At 47.6% G+C, this 16226-nt stretch overlaps 1 protein-coding gene across 1 annotated transcript; it reads left to right on the top strand.

Moving 5' to 3' along the window:
- Positions 1–1477: 1477 nt before the first annotated feature.
- On the top strand, positions 1478–11124 carry LOC111845253 (casein kinase I-like). The gene is made up of 10 exons (XM_023814555.2): positions 1478–1819; positions 4401–4497; positions 4891–5001; positions 5201–5349; positions 5735–5963; positions 6119–6289; positions 6859–7007; positions 8039–8234; positions 8417–8556; positions 8844–11124. The coding sequence occupies exons 2-10, from the start codon at positions 4422–4424 to the stop codon at positions 8874–8876; spliced, it is 1254 nt and encodes a 417-aa protein (XP_023670323.2). The 5' UTR covers positions 1478–1819; positions 4401–4421; the 3' UTR covers positions 8877–11124.
- The last annotated feature ends 5102 nt before the right edge of the window (positions 11125–16226 follow it).

Genomic DNA, 16226 nt, shown 5'->3' on the forward strand with positions numbered 1-16226 from the left:
TCCACCCGACAGAGATTTCCATGCTAAAGTCATCGTCCTTGCAGATGAAGCATTGTACCTCAGTCAGGGCTCTGGGTCATTGGTTCTTCTTATGATGGGGCCTTGGGTACCCGTTCAGTCTAAATCCTGATCTCTTGTTCTCTCGCTTCCAACTGGATCTGTGAAGTGCACAGTGCGCTCAGTCACTTTGAAATATTGTACATTCAGGAGTCTGCTGTGGCCCTCGAGAACTGTGTTAGGGGCTGCGTTCATCAGTGTTCAGTTTGGGAGGAGGGTTCAGTTCACTTCTCAGTGCAGTTATCTGGAGAAGAGCTAACTGCCGAGAGGAGCTCAGCCTGAGCAGATTGGGCTTCTTGACTAGGTGTGGTTGCCCTGCTCTAGATTTCTAGAGTTTGTAGCTGGAAACCCATCTACTGATGTTCAGTTTTTGGTAATGACATTAACATTTTCAACTTTTTAATTTTTTGTCTTTTTTAAATATATATATATATATATGTGTTTGCTTGTCAGGGATTAGTTTACAATTGCATAAATATACACAAGAAACATACAAAGGTTACTACTGGAGTTTCTCAGCGTGTGAGGTTTAAGATTTTTTTTAATCAGAGTGACATTTTTTGTCAATGCTGTGTATAAATATATATGTACAATGTAATGTAAACAAAAGGGACATTTTGGGGGGACGGCATGGGAGTGCAGGGCAGACCCCAACCTCCCCTTTAAAAATCTTAAATAAACCGCTTGTTTTCACTCATCATAACGATGTCACTTGTTTTTCAGTCTCACTTGACCAGATTATACATGGATCCATGCCATTCGTCGTAGTACGTGTTCTATGCGCCTGCTTCATGATGATACATTTTCAAGACACACCTTTGCGTGCCTGCGGTGTATTACGGAGCCCCGAGAGGGAATAGGACGGAGAAAAATCGGTGGTTGGGGAAAAAAAAAACAACATATGGGCTTTTGTGAGATTGCGCAAAGTTGGGAAGGACTTTTGCGAGATCTTGCAAGGTTGTGATAGATTTTTGAAGATGTCGCAATACCTTTCCGTTACCATTAACAAAGGTACTGTGTCCGTTTAAAGTTCAAAAGACAGAACTTTTTTATGGACTGACAAGTATAAACCTAAATGATACAGACATGCCCTATAAAGTATGCTTCAAGCATTAAACAATGGGGGGGGGGGCGCAATACATACTATTTAGCTTTCAAATTATGTGTTTTTATACATATTTATTAATAACTGCACTATGTCCATTCACCCCCAGTGACAAGGCAGCAGGGCTATCGAACGTGCAGTGCACCCCAAGGTTTTCCAGTAACGGAACAGTATTGCGAGGCCTCGCAGAAGTCCACTTCTTCAACCACTGTTTTTTTTCTTCTGCATGACCCTTCCGGGGCTCCGTAGTAATATATGCCTGTGCTGATTGTATGTTTCCCTGAACGCTTTGCTCTTCGCCTTCATGTCCCTACTCGATCTGCTAGAGCGCATACCAACGCGATACACCGAGACTGGCTTTTCTGCCGCCTGTGGCTTTAAGGCAATCCGGGCCCTTTCGGTTGTCCTAATGACATCATTGATGTTGTCAATGCTCCTCCGAGAGTAACAAGAGGGAGATACTGCTTCGGCAGATGTACGTTCACACGGAAGCGGCTCTGGAGACTATAAACACTGAGTAGAGCGAAAGGAAGAAAACTGGGGCATGAGAGCCGCTAGAATCCGATCCCATCCTTCGCTGCTTACGGCCCAGTCTGTCTGACAACCACCGGTCCAGCACCGCCGAGAATCCAACTCTAAGAAAAACCCCAATTTCTGGTGCGTAGTTATTGAGAGGGGGGCGGAAAAAGGGGGGAATGAAAGGGGTTTCGTCTGGTTTTTAAGTGCAAACAGAACTAGAATGGAGAACATCGGAGGGTGGGGGTGCCGACATTGGGGTTAACGGGGTGCCCAGTACGAGGGTGCGGCTTCGCTAATAAACGTGAAAAAAAATCGGCAGTTGAAGTTAATTCGAATAACAGTCACCGACTTTTAAGACCAGTGCTCTTGAAATAGTTTAAAATGGTGAATGCATCTGCAGAGCCAATTATAAGACCTACAAACTACAACCAGTGTAGCTTACTATTGAGATGTACACCGCTAGCTAGCTAACTACCCTTTTGTCCTGGTGTACGCAGTGAATGTCTTTAAGATTGCCCAGTGGATTCAACTGTTTTCGTAGTAGTTGAAGTGTTACATTTATTGCAGAATATCCGTTTATAACAGAAGCTAGCTGTCCAATAAAATCCTAGCTTCGTATGTTAGGATGGTGTTTACCAAAGCCAGCTTGCTCGCAAGTTTACCGAATTCATTGCAGATAATTGTTAAGAAATGCTAATTTCACACGCTGTTGGCTTGGGAATTACACTGACCAGCTTGTGTTTATTGTTTTTAATCGCACGTTAATTTCGTGCAGTATGTGCGATGCCCCTCAGTTATAACAGCGACGGTCCTCAGCCGCGGGGAGGTAGAATGAAGTAGGGGCCAATGTGCTGCTGCTGGACAGCTGGGTGGATATTGAGGGGGCCCCAAAGCTGTGTTCTTGTGTGTAGCCTTTCCTGAACAGTCTAAGAAGATTAGGGATATTACAGTTCGTTTTTTGATCTCGAGACGATCTGGAGACCATCTAGAACGGCGTGACGTCATAATGGAGCCTCCGTGGCCGCGAGTGCGGTGTAGTAGTATTGCGAGGCTCTCGTTTTTTGTGTGCACATAGCCAAAGTTATTTAATATTTAGGCCAATTGCACATAACAAGGCCAAAGCTAGCTAGCAAGGCTAGCAGATTGACTAGACTGAACGAATCGATAAGTCGCTCGCTTAGTGCCTTCGATTTCTACAGGAAAATCGTTGATTGCCATGTATATTTGCCTCAATAGTCCCATGTCCAGATCGGCGTGGCAGTGACTAGTGTTATTACGCCATATGTCTGTGGGTTTCTGTGCATGCGCGCCTTAGCTCCCACTGTTTGGTCTGCACGTATATTCACTGTCTACTCAGCGGTTGTGTTCCGTTGGTAAGTCTTGGTTCACTGCTACTGAAATCTGATTAACCTGAAACATAGCAACTAAGCACTTTAGCAGTTACGTTTTGTGTCAATAAAGAATCAGGAGTTATCCAGTACTTATTTAACGTATTTGCTCAGATAACAAAATAGATACATCCATATCATTGACCCTGCTCCCACACAATGCTTCATTTGTCATGTTACAACAGAGCATCGAGATCATTTGGGCTTCCTTTGCTTGTGTGCTAGCGGCATATTTCTTTCAAGTAGGCCACTTATTTTGCGAGGAGTGGGGCTACACAAAATAGAGGAACTTCAGACATTAACCGTCTAAGTACTTCTGCAATAGTGGGTTTACAGAACTAATGGATATTACACAGTGCATTAAAACTTGTGACAATCAAACGTAAAAGTATTTGAAAGCCGAAACCTTGACACAATGACTAAATATATATATATATATATACACACACACACACACAACAGTAATGTCTTTGTTGGTGTTTAACTTTCAGTCAATTTTTCCAGAAAACGAATGCAGTTTAATCCATTTACAAATGGCCGAATCCGCTATTACTTTGCAGTCGCCTCCAGAACATAATGGGTGGATTTTCTGGGCAGCCTTAAGGACAGATCTGGACTGTATGGTCAAGTAGATATTTTTCTGAGCGCTTTGCTGAGAGCAGCCATCACAGAGCAGACATTAATGACTCACTGTGGTGACTGGGGATCCCTTTTTCATGTCAACATGCAGAGGAGAGGATGCCCTGACTTTGCAGATTAGCAGCTAATCGTTGCAAATTATAAAGGGACTTGTGCTTAATGGCACTAGGCAGCAAAGCTTTATTCAGTTTTGTTCAACTTAGTTCATTGACTTATTTACATTGGTGCTACTTACCTTTTAAAGTTAAACGTTTTTGGGGGTAAATCTGCCTTTCCGTCTGAAATTACAGCTCATAAAATTGTAATAAGATCTACGGGTATGGTGGCATTGTGGCGGCATTCCTGTATAACTGGGGTGGACAAGCTTACGGGAGCAGTTTACAGACCTTTTAACAACTGTTGGTTGTCCAACTGAACTGAAATTTGTACCCTCTGCCATTTCAGATTTGATTACTTCCTGTGTTTTTCCCGTTTCCTCCATTACCCTCATTGCTTTCCTGTCATCGGTTTTTTTTTTTTTTTCCCTCTCTATAATTTTTTTCCCGTTTTGGGGCAGAGAGCTGAGTCGCAGTGGGAGGTTGGGATGGGGTCGTCCCTGTAATGTATACCCGCCATCGATCGACTGTTTGCCCTTCCCTTACCTTGTGGGTTTGTGGCTCTGTGTCCCGCCCCCCCCCCCCCCCCCACTCCAGGGTGCTGTTCAGACCCACACCATGGATCTCAGAGTTGGGAATAAATACCGGCTCGGCAGGAAGATCGGAAGCGGCTCCTTCGGAGACATCTATCTGGGTAGGACTGTTCGCCGTTAATCTTCCACAGCAGAGAAACACCCTCTGTTCTGTTGTCACAGCCCCCCCATCATTGTTGGTGCTCCTTGTACAGCCCCCTGCTTGTCTTTTCTGGGGCTTTTCTGTTCCATTATGGGTCGGGTCAGAGTCAGGCCATTAGAACTTTGCAGAGTCGTGTGTGAGTGCTGCGTCCAGGTTGTAAACACCCCCCCGCCACCACCGCCATGGTTTCAACCTGCGCCATCTTGTTCTGTTGCTCAGCAGATGGCACCATCCAAACTCACTTTCCAGACATCCCTTTGTCCATGGGGGGGGGGGGGTGCTTATAGTTGCGAGGACCCCGTTGCAGAACTCCGTGCTGCGCCGCTGACCGCGGCCATTCTGCACATGGCAGGTACCAACATCGCGACGGGCGAGGAGGTGGCCATCAAGCTGGAGTGCGTCAAGACCAAACACCCGCAGCTGCACATCGAGAGCAAGTTCTACAAGATGATGCAGGGTGGAGGTGAGGAAGAGGACTGAGGGATCAGGAACTAATGTGGGGTGGGGGGGGTGGTCTTGGTCTATATCTCAGGTGGTGTTGTGCATTGAAGCGCCATATTTTGCCTGTGACTGTGTGTTTGACATGAATATCGGTCCGGCTAATAGCTCCCTGTTGCTACCCCCCCCCCCCCGGCATACCTGTCTGCATCCCATGCCTACAGTGGGAATCCCCTCCATCAAATGGTGTGGCGCCGAGGGGGACTACAATGTGATGGTCATGGAGCTCCTTGGACCCAGCCTGGAGGACCTGTTCAACTTCTGCTCCCGCAAGTTCAGCCTGAAGACCGTATTGCTCCTAGCAGACCAGATGGTGTGTTGACTCTGCCGCCCCCCGTCCCCCCCCGTCCCCCTCTGCTGACCGCTTTGTGCCCTCCGGCCCCTCCCCCTTTTGGTCACGTTTGGGCCAAAAAGTCCCTCTGGTGGCCTCACACAGTAGCTCTGAAGCTGCTGTTGCAGTGTTTGTGTATTGATCCCGGTGCTGTGCTCACCTTGCAGATGCAGAGTTTCTCACTTTGGCTGGTTCACACTGGGTGGCTTTCAGCATCCATTGAGCAATCTGGAAGTTTTTATTCTTTAGTACCCCCCCACCCCCAACAGATTTGCATCTGAAAGGCCATTTTAAGCACAAAGCCACCAGTGGCCCACATTTCCCACCAGTTTGTAGCCCCCCCCCTTTATTTTCTCGCCTACCCCAGATCAGCCGTATCGAGTACATCCACTCCAAGAACTTCATCCACCGGGACGTGAAGCCCGACAACTTCCTCATGGGCCTGGGGAAGAAGGGCAACCTGGTCTACATCATCGACTTTGGCCTGGCTAAGAAGTACCGCGACGCTCGCACCCACCAGCACATCCCCTACCGCGAGAATAAGAACCTGACGGGCACGGCGCGCTACGCCTCCATCAACACGCACCTGGGCATCGGTAAGGGAGCGCGGGAAATGGTGGACTCAAGTCCCACGGGAAGCATTCTTTAGCGCTCCCATGTCGTGTCTGATCGTTATGTGGTCCCAAGCGGCTGATTGGCTCACATGTCGCGTCCTCTCCGTTGACCCCGATCTTGCCTTGCCTCCGCGCAGAGCAGTCCCGCCGTGACGACCTGGAGTCCCTGGGCTACGTGCTCATGTACTTCAACCTGGGCTCGCTGCCCTGGCAGGGCCTCAAGGCCGCCACCAAGAGGCAGAAGTACGAGCGAATCAGCGAGAAGAAGATGTCGACGCCCATCGAGGTGCTCTGCAAAGGCTACCCCTGTGAGTGCCAGCCGGCACACCTGGCAAAGCCGCCTGTTCAGCGTGTCCCTGATTTCGTGTCACTGGTCCCAGGGGACAAACCCTACATTCCAGTGTCTCTCATTCCTGAGCATTTGACTGTTTCCATGACGACTCTGTGCTAGCGCAGCAGCATCACGGCTCCGGGGTCGTGGGTTCGATTCCTAACCCCTGGCTCTGCATGTATGGCGTTTAAATGTCCTCCCCTTGTTTTCAAGCTCAGAAACATTCAATCCGGGTAGCTGCAGTCTCTAATTTGGTGTTGGATGTATGATGAGTGTGTCTGAGTGTTTGTGCCCTACAACGGACCACCATTCCATCCAGAGTCCCCTGCCTTGTGCCCTGCACTTCCTGGAATAGATTCACTGTGACCTTGTACCCTGACAAGCTGGATGGATGATCTAAACTGGTGTTTTTTATTTTTTTAATTCATAATAATGAACCACTGAACACTCAGACTCACTGCAGATCACCTTGGCCTGTGCGTTCCCCTGGTCCCTCTCTGTCCTCCCCTCTAATGGCCACCCCTGCCCATTTCTCCCCTCTTCCAGCTGAGTTCTCCACCTACCTGAACTTCTGCCGCTCTCTGAGGTTTGACGACAAGCCCGACTACTCGTACCTGCGGCAGCTCTTCAGGAACCTCTTCCATAGGCAGGGCTTCTCCTACGACTACGTCTTCGACTGGAACATGCTCAAATTCGTAAGCCGGGCCCGAACTTGCTTGCTGTCGGCTGCCGTGGCCGGTTTGCCTTATTCAGATGAAGCATTTCTGTCTCGCAGGTGGCTGAGGGTTAATATCCTTAAGGTTCAGTCTTTAGTCATTTTAGTGCCTTTTTTCCCTTTTGTTCCCGAGATGCTTTGATTGCTGCCTGTTGTACTGGAAACCTGCCTGGAATTCTTCAGATGGGTTTTTACATGTAAAAAAATCATGTAATGCAAGAGGGAGCAACTGTGTAATAGTACAATGTTTAAAACTTACTGTGAAGAGGCTGAACAGCAACCGGTATAAAACGGGAGGAAACTGCACCAGACTGAGAATGTTACTGTAAATGTTTGACCATCAGTCTGCTGTCAGCGTGTCAGACGTTTATTGTTCCTTCGTTGGTCACGTGACCTGATATGTGTTAATAATCTGGCTCGATTTAATATAACCGGCTGTTTGATTTCTATCAGTTTGAGATGTTTGCTGTTGTTTTTACCATGTGAGAATTCACACACTCCGCACTCAGTATCGCGCCTAAATACTCGATGCCCTCCCCGTATTGGACAGATTAGCACGACTCTGCTGTGTTGTGTTTCTGCACATCAGCGTGGGTTTGGATACCTTCGTGTTTAGCTCATATGTGTGTTGCTCACTTCAGCCACTTTAACTTTAGAGAACCTGTTTGCCTTTCATTAAACGGTGGAGAGTGAAGCTTCTCCCTGCAATGTCTAACATCCTGTTATTTCATTTAACTGCTCAGTGTAATCAAGGCAAAGAGCTGACAGTGATCTTCCCCAGATCTTTCATCTGTTGGATTTTAAAATGCGGTGGAGATGGCCATCAGTGGGCCAGAAAGACTGCTGCCTTCGGCCTAAATATTTATAATTAACCCTAAGAGTGGCTGATTAATTGCTAGAACCAGAAGTGTGACAGATGTCAGTTTCTGAACTTTGGCTTGTATTTAAATCCGTTCCGCTGCTTGTAGAGTTTGTCGCTGGCTGTGACGCCGCTCCTCCTCGCTCGCGCAGGGTGCCGGCCGGAGCACAGAAGACAGTGAGCGGGAGCGCAGGGGCGGCGAGGAGCGGGACGAGCGGGTGGCCCCCGGTCCCCGCGGTTCAGCAGCCCGCGCACTACCCCCGGGCCCCAACCCCCAGGTGTCCGGACGGGTTCGGAATGGACCCGAGGCTGCGGTCATGGGCCCTGCGGCACGAGTCCAGCAGCCTGGTGAGTTTGGTGTGTCTGACTTTGCCAAGGAGCTTGTGTGTGTGTATATGTGTGTGTGTGTGTGTGTGTGTGTGTGTGTTACGAAAATGGTTTCTCGTAGTTTTCGTTAACGGTAAGAATCTGGCTTCACGCTCCGCCAGTGCAATAGCCAGGTTTCTGAGTTTGCACCCCCCCTCCCCCAGGAAATACGTCCCCACGCGTCATCACCCGGGCAGAGCGCGATCGCAAGGTGAGCATGCGACTGCACCGGGGTGCCCCCGCCAACGTGTCGTCCTCAGATGCCACCGGCCGCCATGAGCAGCAACGCGTTACTGCGTCACAGGTACCCCCCCATCCCGGCACCCGCCTTTCCTTTGTGGTTTGCCTTTCATTCAGCTCAGTTTTCTTGTCACCCCCACAAAATCTTCCATTTAGAATCTGCAGCGTGCTTTATTTACTTAAGGTGTAATATCCTGTTTGATTCCCCACTCTTTGGTACAATGACTCCAGAGCTGCTGACTTTTAGTGCTTTCAAAGTATATCTTCAGAACTAATAAAGAAAATTATACCTTTTCCTGCCAGTACTTTCCATCGGTCAAGCGTTTGGGCCTGTTCACTCCTTCCATACAGGTCGGCATGCCATTCGAGCACCTGGGGAAGTGAGCTCAGCCCCGCCCTCCTCCACCCTGCCAGGCCGCGGCGGGCTGCCCGTGGACCCGCCCACTCTCTGATCAGTACAAGAATCGGAAAGCCTCCACCAGATCCCATTCTTAAACGTTCGATTAGCTGTTAAACTTCGCCGGGTACTAAAACGCATAATTTTACGCTGTCGTCTCTTTTGAAACCAGCAGAGTTTATCGCGGGAGTGAATAACAGGAAGAAACAAACGAGCTTTTGCAAAACAACCGAACAAAGCCATGAACGGATGGGATTGGTGGGGTTATTATTCTCCACCTGGAGGTGTGGGGGGGGGGGTTCTTACCTATGCCTCACAGACAGAAGATCTAAGTCCACCAGTCCTTCCAGTTGCTACACTGTCAGGTTCACCAGCATTCCCCGTCGGCCTCGGATGATGGGCGACGTTTAATTTGCCTCTTTCGTTCACAGAATGCCATCACTAAGCAATGGAGAATAACAGTTCAGGTGCTAATTCAGATTTAATCATATCTGGACTTAGTTTTTTTTAAATGTATCCATGCTTTTTATGTACCCACGACCTACTCTTTGACGGCACGATTCCCCCCCCCCCCCGTCAGTTCCTCTTGTCATGTGTGTTGTGGAAATGTCATGGTCGGCAGCCATGTCGAGGGGCTTGTATGGAACAAATCGAGTCTCAGGAGGGAGGTAAGCGGGGCAGAGGTGGAGATGTGAGGTGATTTGGCAGGAGGAAGGGGGGGTACGGTAAGTGAATGTAAGCGGTGTCTGGAAGGGCGCGCTGCCCCTCCCCGTTGTACACGAAAGACTGGCACAAAGGCTGCTGAGCCAACATGATGTACTGTGGGGGTGGATAGTGGAAAGGTATGTGCCTTTAATTACAGGCCCCGCCCCCAAATACAAGCCCCGCCCTGTCCACCAATGCTTGCACCCATCTCCTCTTTTTACACATTTGAGTGTTCATAGTTTAAACAAATCCAGATAAATACCACTGAACTCCCCTCAAAATATAATTAACTTTAGCTTTTGCGTGTGTGTGTGTCTGTTTTAACCCTCCTCTTTTGACCAGATGCTGAAACCTATCCTGCTTATGGCCAAACAGTTTACATTAATAATTTTAAATTTTATTCAGATTCAGAGGTTTTAGACAAATGGGGATGATGTTTAGGGTGGGGGGGGGGCTTTTTATGTCACTGTAAATATTTATATTTTTTTGTCTGTTTTTGCCTAAAGCCAAAATGTCGTCTAAGGTGTCATGTTGAGAGTAGATGTGGGGATGAGACTGACATGAACAGGTGGTGTCTGACTGTAGTTACACTGCCAGCCGGGTCATTTTTCTCTCGTACGCTGTGCCAGGTTTTCAGAGTTGGGTACCGAGTGACACGTTTACATTTGCGAACAGTCCCTTTGTGTCTGTGAGAATTTCAGTGCTGAAATTTTTCGCGCTAATCCACGCATGGACTCCTAATTTCTGTTGTGAGCCCGAGGTGGAAGTTAACAAATGTCTTGTATATATTTTCCTGCTGTCTGTATATTGAAGAACTCTTGAAGAAATATCTGTCCCCCCCCCCCCCCCTTGGTGCCGTTATTCCAGTGGTATGGTCCACCGCGCTGTCTTCAGTGTGCTCTGTCCTGATTGGTCCCTCACAGTGATGTCATGTGGTCCCCCTGTCATCTACTAACCTCCAGCTCCTCTTCTCCAGGGTTCTCTATTCCACCATTTAAATTTTTTTTTTTTTTTTTGCACTGGGTTCCGTTACAAGTCGCTTGGCCGTTTGTCGTCGCCACCTGTAACCTAGCATGCAGTTTTTATTCCTAACCAGAAATTTGTATTGACTCCTTTTTTGGAGAAATGGGGGTATTTGATTTGGGGGTGGTGGAGGGGTGGCTTGGAGTCAGAGCGTTTTTTTCTTGTATAATGTGGAGTTTATTTGCTCACTGGCTTCTGTGACATTTGTGACTTCTGTGACATTTTGGTTCTGAAGTGTGGTTCGGATGTGGGCCAGGTTCATGTCACCGGATTCTAACAGCCCCCTTTTTAAAAAAAAAAATTAAAAAAATAGTGTTTTACTTTTTTTTTTTCTCCTCTAAAGTGAGACGGCAGACGGCGTGACGCCGGCCTGGGGGGGGGGGGGGGAGTGCGAGACACGCTATGTATTGTGTACTTATATCTTGTACAGTTCTTTAACACGCTTAACTTTATTTACAACAGTATTTGTGTATATTTTATGAAGTAATAAAAGTTTTTTAAAAGCCACTCTTCCGTTCTCGCTTCCCTTCGCTGTCTGTCTCTGTCCGCCGTCGCTTCTCCTCCCTCGTTCGGCTGAAATGAGGGACTCTGCAGCTGATCGCATACTCGCAAAGCCCCCCGTTAACCCCAGTGCCTACGGCTGAGGTCCGTTTGAAAATGAGCCGTTCGGGGGGATGCCGGTGGACGTTTTGCCATTTAAATATGTCACCATAATGTATATTTTTATATAAATCATATGCTGTATGTTTTCCATCTGCCTGATCTGCTCCGGCTCAGGTTGGGGCCTGGAGTTTGTCTAGAGCAGCTTAGAGCCCTGAGCTGCGGTTCACTGGACAATTCATCAGAGGTCACTGTATAAAGGCACTTGCATGCACAATCATGCACTACAGGCCTTTTAGAGAGTCTGTTAGCATTACTGCACAGCTTGGGACAAACTAGTATCTAGAGTAAACATAAATGAGAGAACTTACAAACTTCACACACAATAAGCCACTATGTCACTCCTTGTATAAGATGTAGTGAATTGCAGTGTTACAGCACGTCAGCAGCTCGTCGTCATCGTCCCACTGCTCCTCCCAGTGAGGGTTGGGGTGGCAGCTTTCCAAGCTGGTCAGACTAGACCCCTTTTTCACGGTTAGTCTCCTGCTCGTTACGGCAGATCCCTAGGCATTCCCAAGTCAACTGGGAGATATAATTGTCCTCAGCGCGTCCTGAGTCTTTCCCAGGGCCCCCCCCCCCACCCTTTGGGACGAGCCCAGAATAGCTCCTCTGGGAGGCGTCCAGGTTGCAGCCATGTTCAGACCACCTCAGCTGACTCCTCTCAATCCAAAGGATCTATTCTGAGGTTCCTCTGGTTCCCCAAACTCCTTGCCCTGTCATAGAGAGTCTGGCAGCCAAGGGTGTAACTTTGGATGGAACATTGGGGGATGAGGTCCCCACCCACTCATCATGACAATGTGATTATTTGTGGGGGTGGGGTTGTATTGCCTGGATCTGATTATTTGTGGGGGGGGTACAACCTCCCATTGCCCTCATAATTTACACCCATGCTCACAGCCTTGTTCATTCAGTCGTCATCAGAGGTGAGAATGGTAACGCAGATGGCCTAGTAGACCATTCAATTTCACTCCGTCTTACCACCACGGACCTCCTCAGTCCCCACAAAACTGCCGTCACCAAACCAATCCATCCGTCAGTCATTTCTCAGCATCATTCGTGAAGATCCTAAGGCCCTTGAACTCCTTCACCAAGGTCAGACTTTCTCCCCTCACCAGAAAGGATCCCTCCTTTCCAGCTGCCTCCCGCTTATGGAAATGTGTCGGAACGTGTGCTTGTAGGTGCTGGTCCAGTAAGGCCAAAAGCATGACATCATCTGCAAATAGCAGGGATGTCACTTCCAGCCGCAGCTGCCCATGTCATCCTGTCCGTGACATACAAGACCGAAGACCCACTCTGATGGGGGCCGCCCACTTTTACCGAGTAGGTCAAATAGCAGCCCTGCTTCCCCGTGTTCCTGTAGCACCACTCGCAGTATGTAATGGGGCTTGTGGTCACATGCCTTCTCCAAATCTCCAGAGCCCTGTGCATGAAGGTAAGGCCATCTTCATCCTGCTGATGCCTTTCTATCTCCTTCACTAGCCCAGGCTCCTTCCCCACCAGACACCTAGTGCCAAAGTCTAATCAATTTGGAGCCTTTCCACTCATGCCTGCCGCCCAAATGACACTGGACCTGACCCTTACCTTTCGCCTAGTGGGTGGTGAGCCCACATGATCATTTAAGATCAGACACTGCAGGCTTCCTAGTCATCCCACATATAAAGTAACAGCAGTAAAGCAGTCTGCTACAGGATATTATGGAATGGTTTGCCAGCTCATGTTCAGGATGCCGGATTAGTCTCAGTCTTAGAATCTTGACTGAAGACCTGTTATTTCAGTCTAGCTTATCTGTACCTTAAGACACCGTAACTATGGCTGCTGCTGTACATGCCATTTTTGGTCTACGGTGCTTCTCCACTAATGTGTCTCTGCATGTTCTGACCCCCCCCCATGCTCTCTGCCTTCCTTCCCACATGTCCGGATGGTGCCCAGAGTGGGCACCTTCTGAGCTGGAGTCCCGGTTCAGTCCCATCAAAGAGCATCATCATGGGTCCAGCCTTCGCCCTGCTGAATCACACAGGCTGGCACAGAGAACCAACTCACTCATGGACTCTGGCTTTGCCCATAGCCACAGTCTACAGGCCCATTCTTTCTTTTCTATAATGTTAGTGCCCAGGGGGGTTGGGCAGGCAGTTGACCTTTGACCCCCAGAGATTTGTTTTTCTCCCCACTTTGGAGTTTTTGGTTCCCGTCCTGTTGTCTTCTGGCTTTCATTCTTTCTTTCTTTCTTTCTTTCTTTCTTTCTTTCTTTCTTTCTTTCTGCCTTCCCCTTTTCCCTGTGTCACACATTATTCTGTATAAATGATGCTGTAATATATTACCAGACACCCATGTAAATCGCTTTGGGGCAACCCTGTCATGAAAGGGGCTAGATAAAAATAAATTGAATTGAACTGAATTAAATTTCCGGTTAGGTTACATGGGTGGCCTGGTGGGTAGAGACTCCCACCCCCAGGTCAGACTCTTAAGGTGGGTCTCAGTAACCCTACTCCAGGCAGGACACACTCAGCCTACTGGGTATCTTTCGGGGGGGGGGGGGTCTTTCTTTGTCTGGCTTCTCCCTTATTTGCCAAAGGAAGATGTACCATAACATCAAGCTCCAGTAGACATGGATCTGTGGATCTCCATGGCACGCAAAACGCACCGCCATGCTAAGATCTTGATTTGAAATCCTCAAAGCACTGCTTAAAAATTCCATTGAAGAATGATAATATTTGTCCAATGGGAAAACGCTGCTAATTAGCCTCATCAGACTCATCATCCCAGTGATAATCTTAGTTTATGAGCAGGAGCAGTGAGACGAAATGCTGCTGCGTTTGTGGAAACGACATTCAATGTTCTAGCTCTTGCATAAATACAGCTGTTTGACGTTTATGCAATCAGTTTTAATAATTGCCTTCTCACCCTTATTTATTCCTACAATTGCGTCAATAGATGTGAAAGTCATTCACTGAACATTCTGGTGGAATCGTGAATATTTTAAATAGAATTTCCTTCAGTGGCATGTTATCTGCAAGAAACCCATGGGACTGTGTGCAAATGTCACCTCAGTCAACCTTAATCTGAGGTGTGTAAAGTAATTCTCCTTCTCATGGCCTTTACAGGTGCAATCAGAGATTATCTATAACACCTTGTAATTAACTTGCTAAGTATCTACTAATTTTTCAATTGTGGCTAATTACCTGACTGTCTATTGAACCTAGATGGACTTGAACAGACTATAGTAAAACGGCATTTATTATAATTTACTTTGATCTGGGTCATATCTGGGTTACTGGAAACTTACTACTGTAGCCTTTCACAGAGGCCTCTCTGGCTGAAATGAAGCACCAAATATCTGCTTCGTGCAGCGACCCAGAAGCAAGCGGTATCTTAGCGAGGCTGTCTGCTCAATATTTTATAGCAAATAAAACTTTTAATCTAACCTTTGTGCTTTGTGTGCATATGTTTATGTGTATCGCCAGTGACAGATGGCTTCCTTGACCGAGACAGAGAACGCCATCTTTTCTCTCTTGTTGTTGCAAGGTCTCTTGGGATGGTTGGGAAGAGGAAACCTGTTGCCTAGCGACGATCACCACATCACAACCCAACAAAGAGTTGTTTTTGAAGAATCCCTCATAAAACCCACAAACCACTGGGTGACTGATCTCATACAAACTGCAGTTCTGTAGCAGAAACAGTGGCAATTTTTGGTTTGGTTCATTTAGAGAACCATAGAGAACCACGTGAAAACTGTCTGTCTCACCTCTATACAACCTTATAATGGATTAGAATATGTTTGAAGTTTATAAATGTGAAATGAAAAATTAAGCCAAGGAAATCTGCTATCCAAATATTATAGTGATAATAGTTTAGACCTTCAGTGTTTTTTTAAATGCTTTTTATCACTGCAATAACATTTTAGACTCGTTAATATAACACTGCAGTGTTCTTTAACAAGCTTTTCATGTTAATGCCAACAATGTTATTTGCCATGAATGTCGTCCTGTTCTACATTATCTGCATTTCTCAGGATCACTATATAAGGTAAGTACATATGTAACTTATTCAGTGCAAAATCCGTTGTTTGGCCTCAGAAACATTTTTAAGGTGATTTGCATCAGGTCTGTTTTTTTTTTTTTTTGCTGACGTGATTCACTTTCAGTGCTTCACTTAAGGCTCCAACAGCAGCATCCTCTCCTGGGACATGATCTGAGAGGCGCTTTGACGTGACGATGTGACGACATGACAGCCCTGGTTTCTCGTAGCAGTCTTGACACCGTGCAGTATGGCATGAGCCGAAAGTGAGAATGACAGACTGTCTGCGTGCGAAAGGGTGACTGTGTTTGTGCGGATAAGGGAGGGGGGGGGTATTTTCCTTCAAAAGACACATGAGCTGTAGCAGGTAGCAGCTGCGTCCCGGGGGCTCAAGCTAAAAATAAAGCCCCGTTTTTTTTTTTTTTAGACATACACACGCGAGCAAAGATGCCCATGAGCTAACAGCACACGTGCACATGCAGGCTAACATACACAAACAGGGGATAACATGCAATTCCAGCTGGTAAGCTGAGACTGGGCATGTGATCTGAGGGGGGGTAGCAATAGAATTGCCATTTGAGGGATGGAAGAGAGATACTTTGGGGGGGGGGGGGATGCATGCGACAGGTGGACGAGTGAGCAGCAGTAAATGCATGCTGCCGACAACACGGCCATCCATGTTGCAGCTTGGGAACCGCAGACCATAATCCCCTTCTGACAGATTGCATACTCACCCAGCGGCTGCAGCCCTCAGCAAAATCAGCATGTCCCTGTGCCTGAACTGGGTGGCGGCTTCCTTACTGGAAGGGGAGTAAAACGACCCCCTCCTCAGCCCCAGCTAAGGTGTTTGCGCTAAAACCGGTCGGCCATGTTTTTATTGGCGTGCCGATGTCGTCTCCATCACTCTTGGACTTATTTCTGGGATAAAATATGCT

Source organism: Paramormyrops kingsleyae, chromosome 5 (genome assembly GCF_048594095.1).
Source record: "Paramormyrops kingsleyae isolate MSU_618 chromosome 5, PKINGS_0.4, whole genome shotgun sequence".
NCBI lineage: Eukaryota > Metazoa > Chordata > Actinopteri > Osteoglossiformes > Mormyridae > Paramormyrops > Paramormyrops kingsleyae.

Bases quoted from the DNA above. Each gene is read 5' to 3' on its own strand.
- LOC111845253 (XM_023814555.2), top strand. From the start codon at position 4,422: ATGGATCTCAGAGTTGGGAATAAATACCGGCTCGGCAGGAAGATCGGA. The intron at 6,290-6,858 runs GTGAGTGCCAGC...CCCCTCTTCCAG, and splicing joins GCTCTGCAAAGGCTACCCCT to CTGAGTTCTCCACCTACCTG. The intron at 8,235-8,416 runs GTGAGTTTGGTG...CCCCTCCCCCAG, and splicing joins GGCACGAGTCCAGCAGCCTG to GAAATACGTCCCCACGCGTC.